The sequence below is a fragment of the Palaemon carinicauda genome, chromosome 6 (genome assembly GCF_036898095.1).
Source record: "Palaemon carinicauda isolate YSFRI2023 chromosome 6, ASM3689809v2, whole genome shotgun sequence".
Classification (NCBI taxonomy): domain Eukaryota; kingdom Metazoa; phylum Arthropoda; class Malacostraca; order Decapoda; family Palaemonidae; genus Palaemon; species Palaemon carinicauda.
The window spans coordinates 68386277-68396276 of NC_090730.1; the positions used below are offsets into that span (position 1 = coordinate 68386277).

General features: G+C 43.2%; 1 protein-coding gene across 1 annotated transcript in view; it reads right to left on the reverse strand.

Annotated features, from left to right (window-relative positions):
• Positions 1 to 10000, reverse strand: part of LOC137643059 (uncharacterized) — a 47666-nt gene that overhangs the window by 6726 nt on the left and 30940 nt on the right. The window contains exons 8-9 of the mRNA XM_068375906.1: positions 9888 to 10000; positions 9117 to 9219 (exon numbers count right to left, since the gene is read on the reverse strand). The exon at positions 9888 to 10000 is cut by the window's right edge and continues 57 nt beyond it. Coding sequence (XP_068232007.1) covers positions 9117 to 9219; positions 9888 to 10000 — 216 coding nt within the window. The remainder of the gene's footprint in view (positions 1 to 9116; positions 9220 to 9887) is intronic.

The following is a 10000-nucleotide window of genomic DNA, read 5'->3' on the forward strand; positions in this document are numbered from 1 at the left end:
ACGGATTTTAAGAGAAGCGAAAAATCTATTTTTGCGTGAGGTAGCCATGTCGTTCTGAAGGAAGTTCCTATTAGGTAGCTTTCTAGGGTATATTTGACTACAGTGATATTCCCAGAGAATTTTACCTTAAGGTATCCAGAATTCTAACTCTTGGAGCGAATATCCCTAAAGAATCTCACAGGCATATCGCTTAATATCAGAGGACGTATTCTTGACACGTCACATAGCTATCTTTGCCCCAAACAGTATCAACGCTTCGAGGGGGTATAGTGACAAGAATCTGAAACGAGAATGAAAAGAGCCGCCCATAAGGCATCTCTCCTATTCCGTTTCCAGTGTGTATCTGATGAAGGCGGTAGTGCCCTCTTTATTCCTTGTAGCGATATACGAGGTTTTACAGATACTGTACTATAGGGAGGGGTCAATAAGCCCTTTTACAATAAAAGGAAGGGTGGGTCCTTCAGGACGACATGGCTACCTCACCCAAAAATAGATTTTCGCTTCGTTCAAAATCCGTTTTTTGGGCTCAGGCCATGTCGTCCTGATGGAAGTTTACCAGAGCATTACTGTATCTGTGGATTCTCAATCATTGCCGTACTCTCAAGAAAGTATTTTCCTGGTCCGTCTAGACCTAGAAACCTATGATGTTACCGTCATACATCATTTCATCGAGGCATGAACTATGTTAGTGCTTCCTGCCCCATACAGGGAAGAGTACATAAAAATTTATGGATGACAAAATGACAACCTTGTATAGTGGTCTCGCCCTATACAATATGAAGCAAAGTTTGTATAAGAGTCACCAATGTCAGAATGAATTTGACACACCTTCCCCAATGTGACTACTCTTATAAACTATTGGATAATGGTTGTATCCGCATAGAAACAAATTTTGCCTCTTTGCCACCAACCCGTCAGGGAACAGTCTCGAAAGACATACCATGATAAAAAAATCCATATTTTAATCTTAATGCTCAGTACACTTCTAATAAAATGATTGTGGGGGAATAAGACGCAGGGTTCACTATGAATTAGTTTATTAAAATTTAATTAACGTACATATCAGATCAACATTTATAAAATTTATAAAATGTGGATGATATGCGTAGAAGCATAAAGGAAAACAGTCAACAGAAAATATTGTTTCATCTACTAGGAAACAGTTTTGCCACTTCAATTGAATTATTAATAATAATGATATAGTCTATATACCGTTTACATACACTAGCGTAAAAAAACGCTTGGCACAAATGTCCGTATATGCTATAGATTACCGACGTCAATGGAACAGTTCGTAAGGACACTTTCGTGGCCTATCGCTCAGCGTTTAGTAACATACAGTGACTACACGCGCACCCTCTTAATTAATCGTCCCAAATTAATTACACTGTTCCTCGCAGACTTAAAACAGAAGGTTAAAGAATTCTACCTGCTGCTACCACAGATCTCATAAGTTGCTCCACTTGCTTTGCATAGTACATAAAGAACGCCTTGGATGACTACCAGCTGGTGTGCAAACAAGGATGTTCAAAGTCCATATAATTAAGGAAATTTTATGGAAGAGGCTATTTTCCTCGGATCATGACTAACGGGTGTACTGTCTGGATCCGTTCTTTGAGTAACACGGGTGAATTTCGCCCTTAGTTATAGATAACTTTGAACCCAGGGTTTCTCTTCTGAACAGCTGTCCTCCCATAAAGTCTGAAGTTCTATGAAGATAGACCTTTAGGCACTCCACTGGACATAGAGATGCATCTTCCTTCAGAGGGCAGATTCTCTAGGGACCCCACCTGTTGGTGGGTAGCTTGTTCCTGGAAAGAAACGTTGGGTCTGGAAATAGATTCAGTTCTCCCTCCAAGAACTGGACGTGGCCTTCCTCTCTAGAGAGAGCCACTATTTCATAACTCTGGCCCCCAAAGCGAGTACAAACAGAAATATGACTTAAATTCAAAACCTTCTAAGCACATTCTTCATTGTTCATTATTTTATACACAATGAGGAATCATATCCAATGACCATGCAAAGGGTCTTTGGAAGCGCTGGAGGGCTGGTTCATTAAGAACGTCGTAAGAAAGGTCGACCTGTAAGGCATATTGTATCTGACTTGTCAAGGCAGGCTTGAACAACAGAATTGTGTTGGCTGCTAAACATTGCTCATGAAGGTGAATAAAGAATGATAAATATGAATCTGTCGGGATTTCTTTTGGTTTTTTCGCCTTGACAAAGGATAGCTATCTCTTCCTGAAGCCTCATAATGTTTTCTGGTTTCCTCCAAAAGTCTAAACTGACTTTTAAACACCGAATCTTTTTCTCATCGTTAAGGAGAGAAAATCATGAGATGTAGGTTCCGTGTTTTCTGTGAAGGAGCGAAGACAGTCTACTTCTGTACTCGCTGAGACAGGGTTGGATCCGTTAGCAGTACAAATTTTAGTCATGGTTCCAATGCCAGAGGGAACCACATGCTATTTGGCCTCTTGTGGGCCACTATTGCTGCTTTCCCTTTGAAAGATCTCAGCTTATCGAGGACCTTCAAAAGGAGGTTGTGCGGAGGGAACAGATAGATACTGGACCATCTGTTCCAGTCCAGGGACATAGCGTCCACTGCCTCCGCTGACGGCTCCTCGTAAGGGGACACGTAACGATCTATATTTTCTTGTTGTTTTTCGTAGCAAAGAGGTCTATCTGCAGCTCTGGGACTTGAGATGAAGGAGAACGATCCTGCGTCAAGGGAACATTCTGACTCTATAGGTGTAAACCTAGATAGAGCGTCAGCTGTCACATTGCGGAACCCTTAAATGTGAACTGCTGACAGGTGCCATTTCTTCCTTTCCGCCAAACGGAATATGGCCAACGTCACTTGGATCTCTTCGCGCGTTTGATGCGTATTTTCTCCAGACTCCTGTTGCATCCTTAAGCTGTGATCTTAGCACTGGATCTGTTATCGAAGCAAACTGTAGAGAGCCCAGCACACTCTCCTGTTCGCGTCTTGATTTCCATTTGGATTTCAATAGTCTCTCGACAGATCCTGCTATTTCTTTTCTCCTCTTACTAGGAATGGAAAGCCGATGTGACTCCAAATTCCAGTGGATTCCTAACCACTGAGATTTTTGAGCTGGAGAAAGACGAGACTTTTGATGTTGACCTTGAATCCCAGATGTTCCAGGAACTGGATCACTATCTTAGAAGCTTGCATGCATTCTGTCCTGGAGGCTGCCCACACCAGCCAGTCGTCCAAGTAGGCTACTACTTGGACCCCCTTTAGGCGTAATTGATGGACAGCTGCGTTCGCGAGCTTTGTGAAAATCCTTGGGGCTATGTTTAGCCCAAAAGGCATGGCTCTGAAGGTGTAAAGTTTTCTATGTAACTTGAAGCCTAGGTAGGAGGAGAGGTGACGATTAATTGGAACGTGCCAATAAGCATCAGACAAGTCTATAGAGACAGTATATGCCATTCTGGGCAGTAGGGTCCTTATGTGCTGAAGCGTGAGCATTCTGAACTTGTAGTTCACTAGGAACTTGTTGAGTGGCGACAAGTCTAGAATAACTCGAGTTTTTCTGAGTCCTTCTTTGGAACACAAAACAGCCTTACTTGGAATTTTATGGACTAAACCTTCCGGATTACTCTTTTGTCTAAGAGTTCTCGGACATATTCTTCCAGAACGGGGGTTGAGTGTTGGAAAAATTGAGGAAATTGAGGTGGAGGACTGCTCCTGCTCCAACCTAGTCCATTTTTAATTAGGCTGTGGGCCCAGGGATCGAAGGTCCAGCGATCCCTAAATAGCTGTAGTCTCCCTCGTACTGGAAGTATCTTACTTCTGCTGTTGTGGATATGAGGCCTTGCCTCCTTGACCGCATCCTCCCCTGTATCCCCTTCCTCTTGAAGGGCGTCTAGAAGAACCTCTGGCTGTTCCTCTAGCTCTCAAACGAAAGGAAGAAGTCTGCCTTTCGAAGGCTGGGTTAAGAACTGGCGACTGTGTCGCCACTTGAGGTACCAGCTGGTACGTGGTTGGAGGTTGTGCCACTATCTGAGGCACCGCGGTCACAGGAAGTTGTTGTTGTTGCTGTCCTGGATCTTGGGGTCACTCGCCATCGTTTCTAGTGTCGTTTGCAAGGACATCGATGCGGCAAGTCTTTCCTTTGTCTCTTGCTCCCTACGCAAGAGAACCTCCGACAGTTTTGGAAGTGCCTCACCGAACTGGTGTTCAGCAATATCAGCTTCCAGCTTCCCGACTGGGAAGGTAAGGTGTACGTCCTTCCAGTCTTCTTGGTCCAAGGGCAAGGTCAGAGATAATGGCTTGCACTCCTCCAAGGAGGGGCATGGTTTCCCTGCCTCCACCGCCTTTAAGGCAGCCTTATATCCCTTTTCCAAGAAGGGAAAGGCTCTGGTAGGAGAGGCCACAAAGGAGGGAAGCTTCTTACTCAAGGCGGGCACTCTTTCATCGAGCTCGCTAGTAACGTTTTGAGCCTTACTATGGTAAAAAACTATGACCTCCTTCGGCTCCGTCTCCTCCTTTGAGGCTGGCTTCTTCCTTAGACGGACATAGCAGTCCGGATAAGAATCTTTGTTGGGCCAAAATTCCACTTCTTCCAGGGGAATTGCTCCCAACTTTTCTGAGATCACGATCTTCCCGGTTGTTATCGGCATGTGTTCGGTATACCTCCAAGGATTAGTATCCGAGCACAAAGGAAGATCCTTCACGCTGAGCCGCTTCTGGGGCCCACGTGATGCTGCAAGTCTACGTATCTCCAGTTTCATTGCAGCTTCTTTCTCATCATCCTTCTTTTGAATTTGTTGGATCATCTCAACAATGGAAGAAAGAGTCCTTCCCACTTCATCTGGGATAGCAGACGATGTACAGTGAACCCTCGTTTATCGCGGTAGATAGGTTCCAGACGCGGGCGCGATAGGTGAAAATCCGCGAAGTAGTGACATCATATTTACCTATTTATTTAACATGTATATTCGGACTTTTAAAACCTTCCCTTGTACGTAGTACTGTTAACAAACCACCCTTTAATGTACAGAACACTTAATGCATGTACTACAGCACCCTAAACTAAAAACAGACACAAATATTAAAGGCGATTTTATATCATGCGTTTCCTAAACACCTAAAAAGCACGATAAAAAATGGCAACCAATGTTTTGTTTACGTTCATCTCTGATCATAATGAAGAAACAAACTCATTTAGTGTACACATATATGTATAGGTTAGTTTTTGCATCGATTATATTGATTATACAGTACTGTACTGTATGTTGATTTGTTTATTACCAATGTTTTAGTTTACGTATTTTTCTTAGGACTTCCAAATGAAATGTTTTTCTTTATGACGCCGCCTGAAACGACGGCGTGTACGCTCAGTAAACAACCACGCTCAGAACAAACAAGGCATTTAACGCGCATGATGATAGTGATAAATAATGATACAGTACATACAGTATTTACAGTAAAAGCATTTACAAAATATGTTACCTTACAAATATAAATTATACAGTATTGTACGTAGCAAAGCAGGAAAACAATTTATGAGAGAGAGAGAGAGAGAGAGAGAGAGAGAGAGAGAGAGATTGTTTTACGTACGTAAATGTAAATTTTAAACATAAAAAATATGATAGGTTACAACATGTAGACTTTTAAAACCTTCCCTTTAACTTAATGCATACAGTACGTACATTACTAAACTATAAAACAGGCAGTAAGAATATTAAAGTAAAAAATAAAGATTGTTACTGTACTCACCACGAAAGAAGTTGAAGAAAAACTTGAATGGTGATGGCGATGAATTTGCTGCACAGTAGAAATGATGATGATGAAGCTGATGATGTGTTCTACTGTGCAGTCAATGATAGTATTTTACGTCTCTTCAGACGGAGGTGTCTTTTCCTGGGACACCTCTTCAACTTCTTCAATTTCTTCCGAAGGCGTACTAGCAGGAGGAACTGGCTCTTTTTTGCGAGGCTGGAAAAACATTGTGATCGGAAGTTGCTGCCGCTGCTTCTTTTTTCGCTCTAAGAGCATCCTGTAGGGAGTCATGATGTCATCGACCTTGTTGGAGAATTGCATAGACCGAACCATATCCTCGTCCCACTCTTGTAACATTTCTTTCGCCTCCTTGATATGGTTGCAGAACTTGGCAAGCCGTTCTAATGTTAAGCCCGTTTCTTCGACATTTTCTTGGGTCTCTTCCTGGGTATCACTCTCTTCCTCACTTGCCGATTTCGTCAGGTCTTCGAGGTCTGCGTCAGTTAGGGGCTGGGAATGGCAGTCCAACAACTCGTCGACGTCTTCAGTCGTCATGTCGCCAAACCCGTCACCTCCAATTATGGCAGCCAACGGCACAGATTTCCGTATTGCAGAGTGTTGGATTTCCGACGGAGTAAATCCCTTGTCGTCGTAAACAATATCGGGCCACAACTTCTTCCAGCTCGCATTCACGGTTGCAGGTTTCATCTTTTGAAGTGCCTTCTGAATACTCTGCAGGCACGTGGCTATGGTGTACTGCCGTCAGTACGCCTTCAAGTTGAAATCTTCATCCTCGTCATCTTGGGCAGCATCCACACACGCAACGAGGTCCGCCAAGGTAGTCTTCGTGTAGAGGGCCTTGAACGCCCTGATAACCCCCTGGTCCATCGGTTGAATTAATGACGTGGTGTTGGGTGGCAGGAACTCAACCTGAATGCCCTCATGCGACAGGTCAGTTGCGTGTCCACCAGCGTTATCCATAAGGAGAAGGATCTTGAATGGCAAGCCCCTTCTCTAAGAGATATTTACTGACTTGCGGGATAAAACACTGGTGGAACCAGTTGGAGGTCAGCATCTTCGTAATTCATGCTTTTTGATTATGCATCCAGTACACGGGAAGGAGATTCTTATTTTTATTTTTCAAAGCGCTGAGGATTTTTCGACTTATAAATAAGCCCAGGCTTTAACAAAAATCCAGCAGCATTGCCACACATCACGAGGGTAACGCGATCCTTGAATGCCTTAAAGCCAGAGGCTTTGGCTTCCTCTTTGAACAGGAAAGTTCGCGACGGCATTCTCTTCCAAAACAAGCCAGTCTCATCCATATTAAAGACTTGTTCCGGCTTGTATCCACCTTCGGCGATAATATTCTTGAACGTCTGGTTCACGTAAGTTTCAGCAGCGGCAGTGTCAGCGGAAGCAGACTCCCCATGCAGGGAAACGCTTTTCAGGGCGAAGCGTTTCTGAAACTTCGCGAACCATCCTTTGCTTGCGGAAAAAACGTTTCTGAGGCTGGGAATCAGTGGATGTCCCTGGTTGAGGATCATCTGCATCATCATCATCTTCAGCATGGTTGCCGTCGTCGTCTTTAGGTTCCTTTGCAGCAAAATTCTCATATAAACTCAAAGCCTTTGTTTGGATGGTGTTCGTATCCAACGCTATGTTCTTCTTCCGGCAGTCGGCAATCCACACAGCTAAAGCACCTTCCATGCGTACGATCGTTTTATTACGCGTTGTAACGACTCGCTTCGCTGATCTGCTAAAGGTGATTGCAGCCGTCTTTCTAATGTTCGCCTCGTCCTTTTTGATATAGCGAACGGTGGATTCGTTGATGCCAAAATGGCGGCCGGCGGCCGCGTAACTTCTACCATCTTTTAACATGTCGAGAAGCGTAACCTTCTCAGCTATCGTCATCATCCTTCGGTGGCGTTTAGGCTCACTACCAGCCTTAAGAGAAGCAGAACGCTTGGGAGCCATTACAGTAGGATTTACGTACAGTACTGTAACAAAAAGTTCAACTTAAAAAGGTCGCACACAGCACAGATTAAACTTCACAAACTTAAGAACGTCTACTCAGCGATACGCGGTAACAGAGAGTGAACGATCCAGCCCCGCGAGAACTTTGATGCTGCGGGTAGAAGATGCGGGCAAAACACCAATCATAGGCTAGATAACAAAACTTGAGTTCTGATTCGTCATCTATCAGCGCTTGAACCAATCACAACCCGTCTTACAGTACTATGATGCGTTGTTACCTACTCATAGAAGATGCCCCGCGCATACTGAACGTACGTAGATTAAGTACAATACCGTAATAATAATAAATAATGATAATACTGTACAGTAATAATAATAATAATAATGATAATAATAATAACAATAATAATTTTATTAACAACAACAACAATAATAATAATAATAACAATAATAATAAAAATTTACGTACGCTATTTTACGCCTCTCTCTCTCTCTCTCTCTCTCTCTCTCTCTCTCTCTCTCTCTCTCGTACGCTTATTCGAAATGTGATTTTTGCAACAAAGAATATTATTGGATGCAGTACTGTACTACGTACGTATACATACAAAAGATTCATGGAAAAGAAGCACATCCATTACAGTACACACCATTCTAATATGGTATGACTGCATCTGATTTGCGTTTCATGTTCGATTTAATTTTACTACGTACTGAATTATCACATTCTCTTTTCGTGTTTTATTTCTCTCTGTGCTGAATTATATATCATATGTAATGCAATGAACAATCAGTAAGAGCAGATATTACTAATTACAGTATTAATGGAATTACAGGTAACAAAATATCGTATTTGGGGGTCTTCAGATTTCGCGGTATTTTCGAAATTTCCGGAAAATCCGCGATATGTATATATATATGGGTTATGGAAAAACCCCGCGAAGTGGTGAATCCGCGATTGTCGAACCGCGAAGTAGCGAGGGTTCACTGTAGACTGAATAGGTTCTGGGTCCAGAACCAATGTAACCGACACTTCGTCGATTTCTTCCTCTTCTACTTGAGGAGCCTGGGACAGCTCCTCCTCCTGACCTTCTCTTAGAAGGTCCTTCTCAGTAGAATCTAACACTTCCGACATCCTATCGTCCAATTGGATGTCTTGAAGGGCAGCTGAGACTTCAGAATCTATCGGATTCTGGGCAATTGGTATCTCCACCTGGGGCTGGGGGAAGATTGCATCAGCCGATGCTTTAGAGAAAGGTAGGCCCTCATCTTCTCATTTGGAAGGTAGGGACCCTGGCAGCATCCCTTGACTCCGTTGACTTAGGGTCGTCAAAAGCCTCGGTAATCAGGTTAGAACAAACTGTACAAACCTGAGGGTCCCAATAGCAAAGATCACCTCTGGAGGCTGTGCATGCTGCATGCCTCCTGCAATATTGATGCCCACAGGAGTTCTTACTACGGACATTGCAAAATACACTACCGCACTTCGGATGGTTCTCCTGTAAAAAGAAGAAAAATCCACGAGTATCAAGTGAAGGCTTTCAATTATATTGAGACATTTAGCTTATATATAAAAGCTATAAAAGAAAGAAGGAAAGACACATACTTGTATTTCCTGTCCAGTCAATTGCTGAAACCTCCCAAGATATTAAAACTAAGTTAATTCTATTCTAGAATACCTTATGTAATTTCCTAAACGGAAATTTAAGGTGTATTTCCCACCTTGAGATAAAGTTTTAATATACGGGATAGAAAGAATACAGAAAGAACTTACTTTCTATGTATTGTACGGTCTCTACAAAAGGCTGTACAAGATAACATTAAGTATGATGAAGAACTTTAAGTGTTATCACAAGCACTGCGTAGCAGTTTCTGCTAATGCAGTGTGTACTACACTACGAATACAGCAACTACTGTACATAGCATGCTGTTGTGCCAGCATGCGCCTGCAGATGCCGGCCGGCAACTACCCTGTATAGTTCAAAGATATACTATCTTTAACTAATAGGCGGCAGCCCCCTGATTTGCGACTGTGTGCCGGCCGGCAATCATTGCAAGCCGACGGCTGAAAACACTAATACCCGGCTGCCGGCTGCTAATCGTAGTGGCCAGCAGATTTGGGCTGTGTTTCCACACTGCTGGCCGGCAAAGGTAATAAAACCCATGCCTGCCGACAGTAGCCAAGAACCAGAGAACCTCCACAAGCCCGGCTAAGCCGACAGCCGGGTTAGGGGGTGCAACACAATAGTCAGAGAAACAGTATGGATGTAAGGCTATAAG